This window comes from Bubalus bubalis, chromosome 8 (assembly GCF_019923935.1).
Source record: "Bubalus bubalis isolate 160015118507 breed Murrah chromosome 8, NDDB_SH_1, whole genome shotgun sequence".
NCBI lineage: Eukaryota > Metazoa > Chordata > Mammalia > Artiodactyla > Bovidae > Bubalus > Bubalus bubalis.
The window spans coordinates 55,476,189-55,497,916 of NC_059164.1; the positions used below are offsets into that span (position 1 = coordinate 55,476,189).

The 21,728-nt window shown below is 41.8% G+C and overlaps 1 protein-coding gene across 1 annotated transcript in view; it reads right to left on the minus strand.

Annotated features, from left to right (window-relative positions):
- Positions 1–21,728, minus strand: part of LSMEM1 (leucine rich single-pass membrane protein 1) — a 128,357-nt gene that overhangs the window by 93,118 nt on the left and 13,511 nt on the right. The window contains exons 4-5 of the mRNA XM_045166400.1: positions 20,114–21,085; positions 16,307–16,674 (exon numbers count right to left, since the gene is read on the minus strand). Coding sequence (XP_045022335.1) covers positions 20,955–21,085 — 131 coding nt within the window. The 3' untranslated portion in view covers positions 16,307–16,674; positions 20,114–20,954. The remainder of the gene's footprint in view (positions 1–16,306; positions 16,675–20,113; positions 21,086–21,728) is intronic.

Genomic DNA, 21,728 nt, shown 5'->3' on the forward strand with positions numbered 1-21,728 from the left:
TGTTCCTCCAACTATAAACTGTTTAAGGGTTCCGTGGTGGCTCAGTGGTAAAGAATCTGCCTACCAATGCAGGAGACACAGGTTCTATCCCTGGTTCAGGAAGATCCCACATGCCATGGAGCACCTAAGCCTGTGCACCGAAACTACTGAGCCTGTGCTCTGGAGCCCACATGCTGCAACTACGGGGGCCCGCACGCTCTAGAGCCCACGTTCTACAACAAGAGAAGTCACAACAGTGAGAAGCCTGTGCATAACACCTAGAGAGTTGCCCCCACTCACTGCAACAAGAGAAAAGCTCAAGCAGCAATAAGATCCAGCACAGTCCAAAATAAATAAATAAATAAAATTATTTTTTAAACATTGCTTAGATAGCGCCTGTCCATAGGTTTGTTATGAGGATTAAATGAGATAATCCTAGTCACATGGTTAGCCTCATGCCTGGCCCATAGTAAACATAGAATAAATGTAAGTTAGCTTCTGTTAAGGGGCTACAGAATCAGATTATCAAAGTACAGGTGACAGGGGACATCCATCTCTAATCTTTGCATCCTAGATTTTACTTTGTACACCCCATAAACTAATGCACATTTTCTACCATGACAGCTAAAATTATTTATCTGAATGGCTGATTCACAAATATCACAATTCTCTTCAAATCCCTTTTTCTATATGGCTGTTTTATTAAATCACTCTTGACTTGCAAATCCTCCATTGAGCCTTCTTTCCTTTACGCATCTCCATCCATCTCCATCCACAGCCTTTCCTTCTGGGAAGATGTCTTTTCCTCCTTGCCCTGTCTGTTGACTTCGTGCACCTATGGCTATAAATCTTCCCTGCTTTCTAGGTGTTCTGCCTGGAGCCACCTCCCATTGCGGGCCCTCCCCTCCTTTCTGTAAGCCTGCTCTCGTCCTACCTTCTCCCCCAAAACCCATCCACATTTGATCATCATGAATGGAAATAGGAGGCTTGTTACCACTCAAACCTAAACCACATCAACTACCTTCTGACTCCATCTCATCCACAACTGATAAAAATAAGCCTTTAAAAACGGAATGAGTCAGATTAATCCAGTGTCTCCTCATTGCCCCAAGGAGGAACTCCTTCTCCACACCCTGGATGGAAGCAGCATGTGCAAGACAAGGGAGGTCTGTGTGGGTGACAGTTCACAGGAGAAAGTCGCTGGGCTCCACTGCTGCCCTGCCCTACACCAGTGTTTCCAGACACTCGCAGGGAAAGGCAGAACAGAGGACCCAATAATTCATCTGCAAACCCACAGAAGGAAGCCAGGTCACCCTCCCTTCACCATTTCATCACCAGTTCAGCCTTTGGGGGTCTCCCCCAACCCATTTCAGAAGCAGCATCCAAGATACGGGTTGGATCAAGCGCCACAGTGCACAGAATTATAGTGAGAGAAGCTCTTCCACTCTTTACCTAACATCTTGCTATCAATCAACAGCAGTAGATGGTTCCCATTTTTGCCTGCCAGCAACTCTCTATTTGGAGGAAGCAGTCCCTTTCTGTTCTGTATGAAGCTCATGACAATCAGGCAGTGAAGCCACTCCACTGACTCGTCAGTGAAAGATCTAGCCCCAGGTGATGCCACTCACTAAGAACACAGCTGTCAGTTTCTCTCAAATAAACAAGGCTCAAGGACAGCATCCTATGGGGCTCCTTGTTGCACAAGTGGAGGCAAATAGATGCATGAAGGGAAGGTTGTCACCCCATATGCCAGATAAGGCTGCACCTCTCTTCTAGGCTTTGTGATACAGATACAGTTACCAATCTGGTCTCTGCCTCACTAAGACCTATTGATTAGATTTGCATACAGGTAATTCTGGGAGAAGAGTTGAGGGGACATGGGAAGGTGGTACCCTTGGCAGAGAACTGTGAGGATATTAATAGTGGCTGGTCAGCTGGATAGTGTGTCAGAGAGACTGGCCTCTGGAAGGGACCCCAATAGGTCCCTTCCTCCCAACTTTAGACTCTGTTAAGAGTGTGGGAAATTCTGAGAAACAGCACATACTGGGGGTTCATCTCCTTTCCAAACTCAGAGAGACACATAGACAGCCCAGCCCTGCAAGGATGGAAGACAGTCAGGGAGCTTTGCAATCTCTCAGGAGAATGAGGGACTCGATGCTTTGTTCCCTCCATCCCCCTACCCCCTTACCCTACACCCACCTCCCCACCCCCACAAGGGAAGGAGAGGAGAAGCCTCTGGGCTCCTGCAGCAGCCCAGCCTGTTACCTCTCTGAGAACTTGTGTTTTCCAAGCTCCAGGAACATTTGCACAGAGCTTTGCAGAGCCCCACTAAAATTCCTGGCTTTGGCTCTTCCTTAATTTACAGCTTTGCTGCCATCATCAGGAAGGCTCCAGGCAAAAGCAATGGCAATTCAAAGACTCTGTAGTCGAGAGGGCCCAGGGGTCTTGGGAATTTTTCTCTTGGTTGAAAGCAGAAGCATACCCAGGGAAAGCTTTTTAGCTCTGTTCATCCCCAAAATATCTTTACAAAGAAAAATCAAAGGCAAATTTGGACTCGAATAAAGTAAGTGTTGTTGTGAACAGGAAGTGTTATGGGTCTGCTAGGAAAATGAACATTTATTTGGAAGTTATCGAGAGAAGCCAGTTTGAGATCTGTATACCCTATGTTCTGCATAAAGATTAGGTTTGTTACTGGAGACATTTATGAAGAGCAATTGCCCCCAAAGTGCCTAGTAGGAGGGCTATTCAGAGGTCATTTTCCTAATCTGAGACTTGCTGGGCAGGGTAAGATGTGGATATAGGTGCCCCAGAAACTCCATCACTGTCTGTCTTTGGGGCCTTGAAACCATCTGCACTTCCCACCTTAGCCACTGACCACCTCCCATGCTGCTGGGACAGGGTTGCCAGCTCCACCACCACGGCCATTCTGAAGTCAATTAATGTTCTTGGATGTGGGACTGTGCCAGACACAAAAGCGCAATTCAGGAACATGCTCCTCTGTTCTGTTCTCATCTCCCAACCTTATCCACTTCCTAGCTCTATTTCTTACAAGACCACCTCTGTTTTCTCAATCACCAGACATACTTTCCCTCCACGAACCCTACGCAGAAACCCAATGCGTAATGAAGAATTAACCTCACCCAAAATAGAGGTCTGGCCTTTGTCGTTGGCTCCTGGGAGGTGATCTCTAGGCCCTTGAAATGTCCTTCCTGATTTGTTGATCTGGGGCCCTCAAATAATATAATGTGCCATATTCAGATGTTCCAGTTGATACCCTCTGCTCAGGTGCCAACACGTGAGTGAAAACACCAATGATTCCAGCCCTCAGCCATCAAGTTACCCCCACCATTTGAGTCTTCTTGGCTGAGGTCTCAGATATTGTGAAACAGAGAATTGATCCCACTGTGCTCTTCCCAAATTCCTGAACACCGAATTCTATGAGTGTAACAAAATGGTGGCATTGTGTTGCTAAGTTTTCGTCCAGTTTGTTACCCAGCAAGTAGCTGATACACTTTCCTGGCCATCCAAGTACGGATTAGACTCCCATTCTCTGGACTCCTGTGACATCTTGCACCCTTCCCATTCTAACTTTTTGTACTCTGTTATCATTGTCAACTCACTCCTCTGTACCCTATGCTAGATATTATCTGTGAAGTCAGAGACTACATTAGGTATCTATATCTCCTCAGCACTCTATGCAGTGTCTAACAAAAAAAAAGGCAAGCAATAATAATTTTTCAACAAATAACCCATGAAAGAGTGCCACAAGAGCACAAGCAGACCTTCTGAAAACAGCATACAACGGGACAAAAAGTCCAGAGCACACACCCAGTGAGTCAGATGTGTCATTTTACTGTATGAAGCGAAGTACCTCAAATCAATGAGAGGGTTAACAAGAGACCAAGCCCCATTCCACTACAAAAATAGCTTTCAATTTGTGAATTTTTCATGAAAGGAAAGCAAGTTCTGCCCTGGAAGAAAGATCCAGATAGCAGAAAGGACAAAAGGTCAGGAGTATGTTCTGGATGGTAAATTACACTATGAGTTTAGACTACAAAAGGATTCAAAGAAACAATATCTAGCCAAACTTTATCTAAGGCCTAAAATTAATAATTAATCATAGAGCCTGACCCAAAACTACTGAGGTGAGAACTGAATCCTGTTTTCAAGAGAGTCTTATATGCTTCTCAAAAGATCCAAGGAGAAGGGCCAGGGTGTCACACAGGGCAATGATGATAGGATCAGGAAGATTCACTTACTGGATATGGAAAATTAAAGATTAATTATTAATTATGGAAATATAAACACTTTAACTCCTTGGCCAAGTAAAAACTTTAAAAACATGGAATATTATCTAACCTTATTTAATCTAATTTAATCTAATCTATGCAGTCCATGGAGAAGGCAATGGCACCCCACTCCAGTGCTCTTGCCTGGAAAATCCCATGAACGGAGGAGCCTGGTAGGCTGCAGTCCATGAGGTCACTAAGAGTTGGACATGACTGAGCAACTTCACTTTCACTTTTCACTTTCATGCATTGGAGAAGGACATGGCAACCCACTCCAGTGTTCTTGCCTGGAGAATCCCAGGGACAGGAGAGTCTGGTGGGCTGCCATCTATGGGGTCACACAGAGTTGGACATGACTGAAATATTTGACTTAGCAGCAGCAGCAGCATGCAGTCCATGAAATTCTCCAGGCCAAAATATTGGAGTGGGTAGCCCTTCCCTTCTTCAGGGGATCTTCCCAACCCAAGGATCGAACCCAGGTCTCCCACACTGCAGGCAGATTCTTTACCACCTGAGCCACTAGGAAAACCCTCATTTACTGGATATGGAAAATTAAGAGAGTTTTCCTAAGGAGACAGATGGTGATTGCAGCCATGAAATTAAAAGATGCTTACTCTTTGGAACGAAAGTTATGACCAACCTAGATAGCATATTCAAAAGCAGAGACATACAGTTATGTAAAGTTTAAAAATAAAATAAAATTAAAAAAAAAAAAAAAAAAGCAGAGACATTACTTTACCAACAAAGGTCCGTCTAGTCAAGGCTATGGTTTTTCCTGTGGTCGTGTATGGATGTGAGAGTTGGACTGTGAAGAAAGCTGAGCACCGAAGAATTGATGCTTTTGAACTGTGGTGTTGGAGAAGACTCTTGAGAGTCCCTTGGACTGCAAGGAGATCCAACCAGTCCATTCTAAAGGAGATCAGTCCTGGGTGTTCTTTGGAAGGAATGATGCTAAAGCTGAAACTCCAGTACTTTGGCCACCTCATGCGAAGAGTTGACTCATTGGAAAAGACTCTGATGCTGGGAGGGATCGGGGGCAGGAGGAGAAGGGGACGACAGAGGATGAGATGGCTGGATGGCATCACTGACTCGATGGACGTGAGTCTGAGTGAACTCCGGGAGTTGGCAATGGACAGGGAGGCCTGGCGTGCTGCGATTCACGGGGTCGCAAAGAGTTGGACACGACTGAGAGACTGAACTGAACTGAAGGAGACAAGATTTTATTCAGAGAAACCGGATGGAAATATAAACACTTAAAGTCCTTGGCCAAGCAAAAACTTCAAAAACATGGAATATTATCTAACCTTATTTCCTAATTAGTACTAGGAGTGATAGTTTAGAAGCATATTTTGTGGGATGCACAATAATTATTGTTATCAATATAATAGCATTAAATAATCAGACAAATGATTTCCTTAGAAAGAAACTAGATAATCAATGAAAACTGTTTTGATGTAAATAATTTTATCTTTTGAGATTTTTCTCTCTCCAGTCTTCTGAGTTTTCATTCTCAGAAGCACTAATATAAAAAAGACATTGTTAATAAAACAACAAATTCTGGCAAATGCTGGAGGGACATACTTGCTAAAAGACACTCAACCACTGGAGAGGACTGAAGTCCTGAAAACATTAAAGATGGTTAAAAAATTAAAAGACTCAAATTTTTACTGATTTTTTTAATATGTAAAACACACACACGATATAAAGTTCAACAGGTGTAATAAACCATAATGGAAAAGAATATGAAAAATATATTTATATAATATAGTTATATATATAACCATTTATATATTACATATATTTTTATGTATATATAGTTTTATGTATGTATATAGTATAAAATATATATATAGTTTTATATATATAATGCTTCATATATTACATATATTTATATGTGCTCAGTAGTTTCAGTCATGTCCAACTCTGTGATCTTATGGCCAGGATCCTCTGTCCATGGGATTTTCCAGGCAAGAGTACTAGAGTGGGTTGCCATGCCCTTCTCCAGGGGATCTTCCCAACCAAGGGATCAAACCCTCATCTCCTGCATCTAATGCACTGAAGGCAGATTCTTTACCCACTGAGCCATTGAGGAAGCCCAGTATATTTATATTATGCATACATAATCTTATATATAAAACTGAATCACTTAGCTGTATACCAGAGGCCAACACAACATTATGAATCAACTATACTTCAATTTTTTTTAAAAAAAGGAAAATAATTCAATGGGTATTAAAGAGTATAAACTACAAACTAAGACACCCTAAGAGTGAACTTTAAAGTCCCAGTTTTATTCTGAAATTTTAGAATCATTTAATTGTGTTATTTTTGCTTAATTCAAGAATAGCATTAGGAGTAATTTTCTCTGTTTGTGCCAAGAAAAAAAAAATCTATTCAATCTGTGTGTAGTGTCATTATTACTGTCACTTTCTATCTTGACTCAACTCTTCTTAATTTCAAATTACTTTCCCTCCTCTCCACATTGAGACTTAGGACCATGGCAAAATCCTACCACCTAGTGGAAAAAATCTCCATCCTTCACTCTAGATCCTTTTTAGAATTCAGAATGCAGGAGCTGTTTGCCTTTGGTTACATATGTAGGTTTTAAGGGAATGAGCTGCTAAAACACCACCTTTAAGCAATGAAAGATTGTGTATATTTTGGCCTCAGAGATTTCAGCCGTGTTACCACCTCTTAGGTGGGAAGCAGTCACTGGGAAATGCGGAGATCTCCATCCACTGTGAGGACTTTTTTCCATTTTTGTGTTTAGCATTGATGACATCACGATATAGGCACAAGCAGGTGACAGGAGGCACAGGTTTAATCTCCTGCACATGATGAGCAAGACAAACTCACATCCACATCTGTCTCTGGGAGTCAATCAAACTCAGAAAAAATGTAACCTTCACCTTGAAGTCTGTGAAGCAGGATCCCCTTCTTTCAATAGATTTTGAGGTTGTTTACAATGAACACACAGCAATTCTGCTTATTCATAGGTATGAATTTCCTGATGCTTCATTTAGCTTGACTACTCTATCACAGGAAATCGTGTTGAAGGCAGAAAACTTGCCACAGAAATTATAGACCGAAGATCTGGCTAAGGCAATGGAGCAGAGAAAGAGAGAAGAGGAAGGAAAAAAATGAAATTTTCCTGGGAGACCTCAGTCTATTCCAACACGAGATCAACATGAATTGACCTTGAAAGAAAAATAAGATCTTTACACTTTTCCACAATTGCTTTCATCTTCCAGATGTTATCTTAGTTTTAGTTCATGCCATCACTGGCCCCAGCCCACGATGACTACAGACAGGGTAGAAGAAAAAAAACTTCTGTCAATAGGGACACAAGAATAATACTGCTGGTATTCCAACATCCTGCCTGGTATGTATTATGCTTTGTCTGCTTATCTGCTAGAATATTCCAGTGCTTGCATATCACCCAGCATTTGATTGGTTCACCTTGGGATTCCTGCACCATGAAATAGAGTGTCCTGTTTCCTCATTCATCTTGCACGTTCATATTTCACACTCTAGAATCCATTCCCAGTTACTCAGTCTTGATCAGAAGCAGAAGTTCCATCTCTCATTTCTGAAGGCTTGTTGCCAATTTTTTCTCAGACTTCTTCACATTAACCAATGTCCTTCAAAGAAATTCCCTTTTGGCCTAAGCAGAAGCATCTGACACACTGAACTAGTAAAATTCATGTGCTTTTTAAATGAATTTTTTATATAAAAATACACACAACTATATTTTTGTCTTCTGTACCTTTAAATCCCTTCATGGAAAAGCAAGCATTCTTCTCCTGATCTTGCGGGGGAAATGCAAGGCAGACAGTTCGATGGGAGTACTCAACTTTAGTATCTTTCCATGTATACCTAACTTTCTAAAAAGGAAGCAAAAGAGAGCAAATTGCAGGGGACAGATTATATCTCTGATATAGATCATAGCTTTGCAGGGGATGTCAGGAAGTCCAAAATAAAAATAAAATAGAATATATAAACCAGTAACTAAAAAGAATAACATAAGTAATACCATAGGCTATAGATCCATAATGTCTCTTATTTCTAATCTCTCAGATGAGCTTTGGAGAACCGCTCTAAATGTTCAGTGGTGTCTCACTCTTTGCAGCCCAATGGACTGTAGCCCACCAGGCTCCTCTGTCCATAGAATTTTACAGGCAAGAATACTGGAGCAAATGCAAGGCACCCTTTTCATTTGCACAGAACTCTGGGCTTGGTTTAATGCTCTACTGTTGCCTTCTTGAAATTCTTAGTAATTTACAGACAAGGGGCCTGCCTTTCCATTTTGCACCAGGCACCCACAAATTTGTTGATCCTGCAATAAATTCAGAGTGTAAAGAACTTTACCACTATTGGCAAAGTGTCTTTTTTCCCTCACGTCTGAAGTAACAGACAAATCTGCAGAGAGACTAAAGCAATAACAAAGGCAATCCACTCACCTCCTTTCTCTGCAAGATCCCCTTCCTGTCTTCCCTGACAACTGAGCTTCCCACAGTTATCCCGCCCCAGGACAGCAGGCATATGTTTAAAGAAGACATGACTTGACAGCCTCTGACTCAGCCTGGTCAGAGTCCACCAAGCAGTGGATTCCTCCTTAGAGGCTGACATTAACACTCCATGTTAATAAAGTCTTTCTTTGTTCAACTGACAACTCAAATCTTTCCATATTATACCACCTTTCTTCTTGCAGAATCCACAATCTGCCTTTGATGAGTAAAGAGCTACCACTATTAAACAGGAGAGTGGGCTTTCAAGGCCTAGGAGAACGATAGACTTTTTATCCCAAAATATTATGAACAAGCAGAAAATTGTAGGAAAGACATATGTACATAAATACATCCCTAATAGCTGAGGTTTCTTTAATCATTTATTCAGAAAGTCTCCTTCTGTTGCCAGACACTGTCAGGCACTAAAGATTCATGGATGAATAAGAAAGACATTCACATTAAACCGGAAGTTGCTGGTGCCATGGTTCTTGTATCTGGAAGGATAAATCTGTAGGCGAATAAAAAAAATTAAAAAGAATAAAGCCAACACACAGAAGACAGAGGATCGAGAAAGGAGTAGGATGGCTCTGATGGTTTATGAATTCCTAGTTGCAGTTGTCCTTGAGACCCAGGTTCTGTGAGTCAATAAATTTCCTTTTTGCCTTAACTGTTTTTTTTTTTTTTTTTTAAGACATGGTTTCTATTGCCATGGTGATTAGAGTCCTGGTAAAACTGACTATGAGCCAAGGGCTATGCTAAGTGCTTCACAAGCATGTTATTTCTCTTCAAACATACCATTAGGTTGATGATTATCATTCTCACTTTTTTTTTTCATTCTCACTTTTATAAAGAGAACTAAGGTGGAGAGAGGTTAAGCTCCCTTCCCAAAGCCACACAGCTATCAGGAAGCAGACCCAAGATAATAATCTAGTGTGCCCAACTCCAAGTCTTTCTGGTGCCTGAAAATTTTAGGGTAAGTCTCCCTGAGGTAATAAATCCAAAAATGTTTTAGAGACTCTGTCTGAGAAGAGTCTGAATATCTGAAGAAGAGGTGTTGAGAGGGAGGGATTAGAAAAGGTCCCCCCAAACAGAAGGGACACCATGAATGAAGACATTGCAGTAGAAATGACATGCTATGAGCAAGGACCCACTGCAGGATAAGGCAATGGCACCCCACTCCAGTACTCTTGCCTGGAAAATCCCATGGATGGAGTAGCCTGGTGGGCTGCTGTCCATGGGGTTGCTAAGAGTTGGACACGGCTGAGCGACTTCGCTTTCACTTTTCACCTTCATGCATTGGAGAAGGAAATGGCAACCCACTCCAGTGTTCTTGCCTGGAGAATCCCAGGGACGGGGGAGCCTGGTGGGCTGCCGTCTATGGGGTTGCACAGAGTCGGACACGACTGAAGTGACTTAGCAGCAACAGCAGCATAGATTTTTTACCAGGGAGAATATGGACTTACATTTTTAGAAAGATTATTCTAATGACCTTGCCGAATGAGAACTTGAAACAAACCAACCTTGAGTCTGAGAAACCAGTTAGGAAGGTGTTGTGATCATTCATTCAAACAGTAATGAGCCTAAGTAGGGCACAGCTGGGGGCGGGGGTAGGGGGAGGAAAGAATGGATGTGAGAAATGATTTATTAATAGAAGGTAAAATAAAAAAACCTTGATGGCTAAATTGTGTATGGTAAGTAAGGAAAAGGGAGCAGAGGTGGCCCTCAGGTTCTGGTTTGCAGATGGTGATGCTCCCAGCTAAGCCAGGGGATACAAGAAGAGTAAATTTCATGGGGAAAGGCGATTAGTTTTATATGGGATATGTTGAGTTTATCTAAGTCTGGATACTGAACAGGTAATTAACTCTATACCTGAAGCACAGTAGAAAGATCTAGATTGAAGAAATATATGAAGAATTTCATCTATAAATAAAAAAAGGCATTCGATAACATAAAATGAAGTAATCCAGAAGAGCAGGAACAGCAACAATAAAGAGGCAGGTAGAGCAAGAGGGGCACTAGGAAGAAATAGAAGAGAAACCCTAGAAGTACAGAAGGAACCCAGGAGAGTGCTGACCCAGAGGTCAAGGGGTTGAGGAGTTTCACGAAGTGAATGATCAACAATGTCAAACGCAACAAAAAGATTTGTGAAGAAGTCTGAGGACTTCCCTGGTGGTCCACTGGTTAAGACTCCACCTGCTGATGCAGGAGACATGGGTTTGATCAGTGGTCTGAGAAGATTCCACATGCTGCAGGGCAGCTAAGCCCAGCACTACAACTACTGAGCCTGCGCACCCTGGAGCCTATGCTGCATGACAAGAGAACCCCCCACAATGAGAAGCCCATGAACCACAGCTAAAGAGTACCTCCTGTTTGCTGCAACTAGAAAAAGTCCATGTGCAGCAACAAAGATCCAGTGCAGCCAAAAATAAATAAATTTATCAGGGAAAAAAGAACATGTTTGAGAAATGGTCATGGGATCTAGCAATGAGGCCATCCGTTATAACCTTAACAAGGACAGTTTCAGTGGACAGGTGCAAGTGTCAGATTGCACCATGCTTTGAGGAATGGATGGGAGGTTAAACAATAAGAGACAGTGAGTGTAGGCTGTCATTTTGAGAAGTCTAGACAAGGAGAGTAAGAACAAAAGATAGTGGCCAGTAGGCGTAAAGGGAGAAAGATCTCTGTGAATGGGTCTTAAACGAATATCTACAGGAAAAGAATGAGCTAGTGGAAGGGGACAGATTGACTAATCAGAGCATGGTCCCAGGTTAGGAAAAGAGATTGGGATCAAAGATAGAAGTTCAGTTCACCTTGACCTGAGTCTTGAGAAGAAGTCATAGTTGGGGTGAGGTCATAGGTGGGCTGCTGCTGTCTATGGGGTTGCACAGAGTCAGACACGACTGAAGTGACTCAGCAGCAGCAGCATAGGTAGGTCTATAGAGAGAAAAGGTGGCCATCTGGAGAAATCTTCCAAATGGCATCAACCTTCTCTCTGAAGGTAGAATGACCAACCATCCCAACCTTCCAGGGAATGGAGACTTTCCCAGGAGTGATGGCCAGCCTATTGTCTGCCCAGGAGGATGCCTTCCTTCCTCTGAATTTTTCCAGCTCTTAGTCTCGGGGCCACAAAATTGGAAACCTAACCATGCCTTATCTCTTGTTTTGCCTCTGTGTGGTAATCTTGTCTCCCCTCTTAGGGATAAGTTCCAGGAGGGCAGTATGTCTGCATGGTGAAAAGACACTAGAACTTAATAAATTCCTGTTGTTTCATAGGAAGATACTTCCCATCAGATGCCTGGCAATCGGTTACCTTGTGTGGACCTTCCTAAAAGTGGGGTCAGAGAGGCTCCTTCCAAGGAATTTCTCCAAATCCAAAAGAACTACCAGACTGTCACTAGAATCAGCAGAAAATCTCTCCCTTAGCTCAAACCCTACTCACCTTCTTTATGTGAATAAGAAAAGGAATGGCCACTCTCATTAACTAAGTTCTTAACAAGCGCTAGGTGTCATTCTGTCCATCACGACAACACTGCAAGACAGGTATTTTTCTCATTTTATAGATGATGAGGCCAAGGCTCAGAAAGGGTAAGTAATTCAGCCAGTGTCACACAGCTCGTGAGCAACAGGTCCAGATTCAAAGGCAGGTCCTTCGATTCCAAAGCCCACCGTCTTCACCACCATGAAGGTGGCCCCCTGGCTGGGTGGCTGTTTCTCCCAGGTGTGGCCCCCAGCTGTCCTATGTCTGATGCAACCATTCACTCTCCCTTCAGCATCACACACTGTATTTTAACTCTTGCCTTCTTTCTTCCTTCAAATTGTCCTCCTTCCTCTGAAATAACCAACTGCCACCAGATGTCCCTCCTCTCCTATTAGTCCACACCACTTGGCTCTGTTGCAAGTTGAGGCAATGCAGGCAGCCTGGAAACCCATCCTAGCTTAATCCAGTTACACAAATTCCCATTACTGAGCCATCAGTTATAGCCTGGGGATGCCCAGATATGAACATCATGCAAAAGGTAAAGCACAAATACACAATGACAAGGCAAAATCTGAGAGGGTCACATGAAGTTCTAGGCTCATGCCCTCTAGCTTTCACTGAGGGCATGAGGAAACAATTATGAATGATTCCTTTGTGACTACCACAAGTATTCTGGAAAGAACCTGGGTTTTCTGTCATCTGTTCTAAATGAAGTTTAAAAATAGGTCCTGGAATGTACCTCAAAGGCTAGCTAATGTCTTTTCCATCACTATTTTTTGAGTCTATAAGAAACTGTTTTTGAGTCCCTAAATGGATTTACAGTAATTCAGAAGTTGACCCCATCTCATCAATATTAAAGAAGTTTGCTAAGTTGGGTGGGATCAGTGAGGAGGATGTGGAATAGAATTCTAACTTAGCCTTTTGGTGGCAATATTTGAAACCACTTCGGGGCATGAAACATTAAACATTTTTAGCATTCAAGAAACCGTAATTCAATTATTAACTAGTTTTTTGATTGTTTGACCTGCCCTGTTTTTTCATCAGACAATAAATGTTCTGTAGCAGCAGTATTCCACATTCAGGAAGGATATTCCTCATGGAATAAGCTTGTTACAATCCATTTCTTTGAGGATTCATGCATGAAGAATGAATCATGTTTCACAACTTAAAAGAGGATGTGAGAATCAGAGGAGGCCAAGAAACAAAGAGAAATTAGGATCATGACTTCTGTTTCCACAGTCCATTTATTCTTTATGTGTGGAGGAGACACAGGCAGCATTTGCCATCCAGGAAAATTTAAGGTGCCACAGCCTGACAGGTGGGATATGTACATCACTCCAAAGGGGCCTTTTCTGCCCTTATTAACCTTTATATCCTACTCCCCACGAGGCAAGTGCATGCTCAGTCATGTCCAACTCTTTGCGACCCCATGGACTGTAGTCCCTCAGCCCCCTCTATCCATGGAATTTTCCACACAAGAATACTGGAGTAGGTTGCCATTCCCTACTCCAGGGGATCTTCTTGACCCAGGGATTGAATTTGCATCTTTGTGTCTCCTATATTAGCAGGCAGATTCTTTACCACTCTGCCATTTGGGAAGCCCCACATTCCTGGCCTAAAAGCAATTGTCTACAGAAAAATCCCTACATACTTTACTGGCAAGACCAACCTTGAAGTAAAGAAGAGAAAGAACAAAATTTAAAATTTCTCTGTTTTTGATCAATAATGTCACCTTCCTCGGGAGAAGGCAATGGCACCCCACTCCAGTACTGTTGCCCAGAAAATCCCATGGATGGAGGAGCCTGGTAAGCTGCAGTCCATGGGGTCGCTAAGAGTCAGACACAACTGAGCGACTTCTTTCACTTTCCACTTTCACTACGTGCAGTTTAATTTCTCTTGGATGGTGAGAAATTTAGAGGTAACACAAGTTGTATCCAAATGAACTCTTAAAAAAACAGAAAATGCAACTAAATTGGATAGGTTTTTAATCCTTGCAGTTTAAAGAGTTGCACCTCAACGCCTAATAGCTGATCGAGCCCCTGTCTGTCTCAACAGTTTTGCTCCTCGGGTGCTGAAGACTGAACTAATCACTGGACTCACTTCACCACCCATCACTCATTGGTTCCAGGTGACTACTGACTATTTGGTATTGATTTTTTTTAATTCCACAAACTCCGAGTCACTTAAAGCTGTTATATCAAAGAGGAGGGTGACCATTTCTAGATGTGATTCTCAGTACCCAGGAAATGTCAATATTCTGTCCAAGAACCCATAAAACGTCTTCAGATGAAAATACACAAGATAGGAAGGTCCCATTCCAAACGACCACGAGGCATATTCTGATGTAACTGGGGTCAGGGCAGGGGGATTCTAAGGACCCTGAGCAGCATCACTTTTCCTAAAAACAAAACCGAAATCTGTGTCTTGAGATCAAGATTGATCACAATTTTTTCAACCTGTGAAAAAGACAAAGTGCCGGAAAGTCGACCAGCCTGGCCAGACCTGTGTGTCTCATGTTCCAAGGAAGCCCCCAGGTCATGATACTGCAAAGCTTCTACTGCAAAAATAATTATTGTCTGCTCTCCTGGGACAGAAAGTGGAGCAGACCCCTTGTCTGGCTTCCTCCGACAGACTCCTCACCCTTCAGTATTCCCAGGTTCTCATTCACATCTTCTGCTATTAGAATAGCCATCCATTGGCCCCCCAGACAAGTGAACAGCCCCTTAAAGTGGAGCCTCAGCCAAGCACATTGAGAAAGGAGAGAGGAAGGGAGAGGAAAGAGAAAAGCTATGTGCAGGAAGAAATGGAGGGTTCTTCTGAAGACTTTTACGGGTCCTTGACAAGAGACTAATAGTGTTCCCTAGGGATTAAAACTAATAACCACAGATGATCAGACGGTCCCCCTATTTATATACAACTTATTAGTGACTTATAAACAACAGAGCCTGAAAGACTTTATCAACTTCCTGGTTCTCACCAGCAGCAAAACACTCCCACTTTACAGACAAAATTCTCTAAAGTCAGGAACAGAGTCAAGAGAGGTGAAGACCTCACTGTAACTTATGCATAGATACAGAATCCAAACACAAGCTTATACTGAATCCATCATTTGTCCAGCCACTCTACCAAACTGCACATCAGACTCATCACAGCAGCTTTGTAAAACCATGAATCCCCAATCCCAACCCCTGCCTGCTAAGTCAGAATCATGGAGAGTAGGATCCAAGAACCTGGGTTTAGGTCTCCCAGGTGATCGTTGGACAGCCACAGATCTGCTTTTTCCTGTCATGGTAACAGATCATGACTGGTTTCTTACACATTTTATTTGCACAACCAGATCAGAAACCCATTTGGAGGCAGGATGATGCCCTAGACCCTTAAATCCTCTGCAGTGTCAGCCCACACAGGTGGGCACCACGTATACGCCCAATGCTTGCTCACTAGAGGGAATTAAGTTTGTTCTGAGCTGCTTTTCACTGTTTTTTTTTTTTTTAATCCTTTCATTTTCCTGCAAAGCAAAATTATATTTCAGTAAGTTTTCCCCTATAAAAAAAATTTACTGAGAAGTTTTTATCTTCACCAAATGAGAGTAAGTAGACATATGGATTCCAATAAGAATATTTTTAATTTCCTCTTTAAAAGAAAATATTTCCTGACTCTGTTGAAAGATAGTTCATAGTCCTAGAATTCTTTCTCCTTTTCACAGCTTCTTCCGGGCAAATTCATTCACAGAGGGGATAGATTACTAATCTTTTCTGATGATCTGTTTCTTTTGCTCATCCTCTACTGAATTTAAATGGGGTCATTATTTTAAGCAGGAATAAAATTATTTTATACTCAGAGAGATCTTGTTTCCATTAAAATTCTCATTCTAAGACATAAAAATGGGTTATAATACAATGGTTTGTGCAGTATAATTCCCCAAGATGCCTCAGTCCAAATGTCACACACACCAAAATTGTTCTCTTTTCCATCACAGACTGCTGTTAGAAAAAAAGAAGAAAAGCTATTATTTTGTGTTATTTTAACTCTCCTGGTTTTCTTGTTCTTACCCAAGAGCCTTGCTTTGGAGACTGGAGTTCACTGGTGGAGTTCTGGCCAGATGACCCTAGTCTTTCCAGGAGAGAGAAGGGCCCGTGTTCCCTAAATTGCGGCCGGCAACCACACTGTGAAGCTGGAACCTCCTCCTTCCAGGCTGTTCCACACCCCAATGGTCTCCAGGTGTCACAGCAGGGTGTGGTGTGTGGGGCTGGGCCCGGCTCACCCACAGGTGGTTGCCAATCAGAACCATCTGAGGAGCTACAGCAAGGCTCTCCTAGGGGCCTCACGATGGATGAGGCAGTGCATTGGCCCTGGGGTCAGAAGACATGGTAATCCTTCCATCACAGTAACACCAGGAAGGGCATGCAGACAGAGCCCACTGCCAGGAAAAAAAAAAAAAAAAATCATCTCTTTCTGAGCCTCTTGTGAACATATACAAAGTCCAAAAAAACATACAAAACACAGTCCCTTCTATTTCTTTATCTACTCCTTTGCCTTCCTTTCCTGTCCTGGCTCCCTCCTGCCACTGTACTTCATGGGCAAGGCATTAATCCAGGACAGACAGATAACTCCTGGCTCCACTCAGGGAGGCAAATGCAAATCCTTTTGTTCTTCAGACTAGATCATTTAGGAAACAACCAATCCTCTGTCTTATATTGACCCCCCTCTTATAAACTGAAGGCTTGGAAAAAGAAGGCTGAGTGCCAAAGAATTGAGGATTTGGAATTAAGGAGCTGCAGAAGACTTTAGAGTGTCCCTGTGACTGCAAGGAGGTGAAACCAGTCAATCCTAAAGGAAATCAACCCTGAATATTCATTGGAAGGACTGATGCTGAAGCTCCAATACTATGACGACCTGATGCAAAGAGCCTACTCATTGGCAAAGACCCTGATGCTGGGAGAGATTGAGGGCAGGAGGAGAAGGGGATGAGATGGTTGGCTGGCATCACTGACTAAACGGACACGAATCTGAGTAAACTCCTGGACACAGTGAAGGATGGGGAGCCTGGCATGCTGGATTGTCCACTGGATCACAAAAAGTTGGACACGACTTAACGACTGAACAACAAGAATTTGTAAATTAGCTTAAGTTGTTTTGCCAAAAAGCTCTTACTCCACCACCCCAGTCAGATTAGATCAGGATGTGCAGCAGAAAAACATTTAGCCCTAAGGCCCCATCAGGAAATGTTAAATTTAGTTATTTCTCTTATACATCTACTACTGTTAACATTAACAATAATAATGACAATAAAAACCAGCATTTATTGAGTACTTTGTTTTTGACACTGTTGTAAGCCATTTATCATTTCTTTTAAGACTCACAATAGTAACAGTAGATTTTATAATTATCCAACTTTACTGATGAAAGAGGAAAAGAGGTTAGTTTCCCCAGAGCCGCAGTAAATGGTAGCACCAGGACAAATCAGACAGTTGGGTTCCCCAGCCCATGTCTCAACCACCAGATCTGACTGCCAAGAGGCTACTTGTAACCAAAAGCTATGAAGGTTGCTATGCAAGATGAACAAGTTCTCAAGACCTAATGTCCGGTATAGTGACAACAGTTTAGCAGTACTGTGTTGTATACTTGAAATTTTCTAGGAGTATAGATCTTAGATCTTTCCATACACAGCACACACATTCATACAAATATATGCAGAGGTGATGAATATGTCAATTAGCTTAATTATGTGACCATTTAACAATGTATACATAAATCAAAACATCACTATAGACCTTAAATATATACAAATTTATATGTCAATTATACATCAGCTATTTTTTTAAAGGAAAAAATGCATGATTTTTTAAAATTTTCAGTTGGAGGATAATTGCTTTACAGTGTTGTGTTGGTTTCTGCCATACATGAACATGAATTGGCCATAGGTATACATATGTTCCCTCCCTCCCACCTCCCACCCCATCCTACCCCTCTAGGTTGCCACAGAGCACCAGGTTGAGCTCCCTGCGTCATACAGCAAATTCCTGCTGGCTACCTACTTTACATATGGTAAGGTATATGTTTCGGTGCTACTCTCTCAATTCATCCCACCTGCTCCTTCCCCCACTATGCCCACAAGTCTGTTCTGTTTGTGTCTCTATTGGAAGTGTTAGTTCAGTCATGTCTGACTCTTTGCAACCCCTTGGACTATACAACCTGCAAGGCTCCTCTGTCCATGGAATTCTCTAGGCAAGAATACTGGAGTGGGTTGCCATTCCCTTCTCCAGGGGGTCTTCCTGACCCAGGGATTGAACCCCGATGTCCTACATTGCAGGCAGATTCTTTACCATCTGAGCCACCAGGAAGCCCTTGTGTCTCTATTGCTGACCTACAAATAGGTTAATCATACCATTTTTTCTATATTCCATATATGTGCATTATTACATGATATCTGTTTTTCTCCTTCTGACTGACTTCACTCTTTATAACAAGCTCTAGTTTTATCCTCTTCACTGGAACTGATGCAAATTCATTCCTTTTTATGGCTAAGTAATATTCCATTATATATATGTGATCTTTTTATCTGTTCATCTGTCAATGGACATCTAGGTTGCTGCATGATTTTATTAAATAAAAATTTTCCAAATGTTAACATTTACTATAGTGCCTTTATACACACACACACACTTTTATTTTCTTTTTTTTTCACACTTTTATTTTATGAACCATTTTTGAAGACATAATGTCACTTTATCCTAAAATGCATACATGTGTGTTTTCTAAAAACAAAGATTCTCATATAACCATGATATGATTATTAAATCGGGGAATTAACACTGATATAATACCATTATCTAGCCTACAGACCCTATTCAGATTATTCCAGTTGCTCCAATAATAGCTTTAATAGCAAATTTAAATCCTTGTGTTGCAAAAAAGAAGACTACATGTAGCCAGCAGTATTTTAAAACATAAAACACCATCAATAGAAGTTGTGAGTCTGTGAATCCAAATACCTGGAGCGGGCTGCCTGGAGTGCCCCAGGCTGTGTGATGACTACGGCTCCATAGACACCATACAGGCAGGACAATGCAGATCCAACAGGATGGATCCAAAGAGATGGATGAAATGATTCATCAGACACTATCCTACTTCACATTATAAAAATCATACATTTCTTACCATAAAGATCATTTATTACTGAGCACAAAATATCCACTGTGTAGGTAGAAAGGGAGGAAAAAAGCATTACAAGAACAAATGAGTTCAAAGAAAAATGGCTGTTTTTAGAGAGTTGCTGCATCAGCTCATCTGTTGCCCCGACACAATGTCAAAACAATTCTTGACAAATAATTTCGCCACACCACATCAGCAGGTCAATAACAATTTTCCAATAAACACAAATTTCAGAGTTTTAAAATATCCTGCACGACATCAATTTAAAAAAAATAACTATGCAGTACAAATGTTTTTGAGTGGGAGAGAGATTCAAGAGGGAAGGGACATACATATACCTATGGCTAATTCATGTTGATGTATGGGAGAAACCAATACAATATTGTAAAGTAATTATCCTTCAATAAAAAATAATTAATTAAATACATTAAAAAGTTAACTTTAAAAAAAAGTTGAGTGTAAAAATGAATAGGTGAAACATCTTGTGTTTTTTTCATTAATTATTTACTGTCATAAAATGTGTTTTTATGTATGTATATAACTTTAGAATAAACTCAAATGTTTTTAATGAACCCAAAATGATAGAACAATAATACATTTCACACAACAGACTTACACAATGTATTTATAGTAAACATTTTCTAAGATTCGTGCTTTCAAACTCATATTGAAGCATGTCTAATTTCACAAACTCTGTGCCTTACCTTTTGTGCTGAAACAAGGCAGGTTCCAAATATTCCAAATATACAATTTCTCACTGCAATTTAATAAACCTATAACCTATAAACCCAGCAGATTTCTGCACAATTAATCAGCAGGTTGCTGAAGGATTTTTTTTCCTGTCAGAAAGTCAAAAAGCTTATATATCTCTATATAACTACGTATCTCCTTTGTTCCCCAATTGAATGTAAACTTCTGTAGAATACAGTGGTTTGCAAAAAGCAACAGCTCAATAAACATTATTTGAATAACTCAGGCTCTCTCTTGTGGTCCCCACTCTACCATATGCACTTAACTACTATCAACAAATACCTGTAGGCAGATAGCTCTGAGTCGATCCATCCCCCATCCCTGAAGAAGTAAGAGTCAAGTATAATCACCTGAGCAGAATCTCTTTTATTGGAAAGAATCATCACCTGATCCCCTTGAATACAAACAATTCAACGAATCCCTTAGGCTTTCCCCAGAGTTCATAAAGATACATGAGGCCATGAACTTTACTGGCCACTGTGACCTTATTTTGGTGACAAATCTCCTTTGGTAAAAGCTGCACATGCAGAGCCAAATGCCCTTTCTCGCTTACTGTTGTTTCTGCCCCATGCCTGCCACCCTTGAGCCCATGAAAGCTGAAGGGCACTCCCACAAAACGAGCCCCTTTCTGGCAGCTGCCCCCAGGCCCCCTTGCCTTGGGGTTGCTCCCATCCCTGTAATTGAAACTCAGCCTTTCAAGACCCACAAATACCCTTGGTGGTTCTTAATCCCTACACCCTCCCTGGACCGTGAGAAGCTCAGGTGTTAGCAGTTGCTCTTGGACGATTCATTTCTTTAGCTCTGTTCTGAGTCCAGCTGGTTGAGTCGCTTTACGATGATGCTGTTGATTTTCTTAAGATCATCGATGTCCTTTCCTTCAGCTGCTAGCCGTCTTGACACATCTTCCATCTTGTTTTCGGTTTGAACTTAAAAGTGAAAAATAGACAGTGTTATGCTGGTTTCCAGTGTGTTCCATCGAGACTCATCAGAGCCCATGGGGGTGTTCAGCTGGGAGCTGAGATGCCCTCGTAGCAAATCCTCTGCTCCAATAGCCCATGCAGCCCAGAGGCCCGGGAGAGAAACTGCTGAAGTTTTCTATGAAGTGAATTATTTTTACAACCCTTTTGTGCCAGACTCGACTACCTTTGGCAGCTCTGCTCAGATTTTGGCTGAGAAAGACATTGCATGAACAACCACAGGAAAACTGCCAGTGTCTGATTATCCCCGGAGAAGGGATTGTTATGTTGTCTCATTCTGAGACCCGTTCTCAGCAAAGGTTTTTCCCTCATCATTTGGGGGTGAGATATTTTGGGTTCCAACCCATAGGTCTCCTGGTTCTAAATTACCAGTCCATAATGAATGTATAATAGTAATTCTCCCCAGCTACTCTGAGAGCAGAGAGACCATATTTCCAAAATAAAGAGAATCCCTGGGTATTGAGTAAGCCAGGGACTGGAGCACTCTGAGGCCTACCTGGCAGTTAAAATTTCCAAGAAAGGCAGCACAAAATCAGTATGTAATACATGGACTCCGTACCATTTCCATTTCAGGCAAGTGTTTTCCAGGATA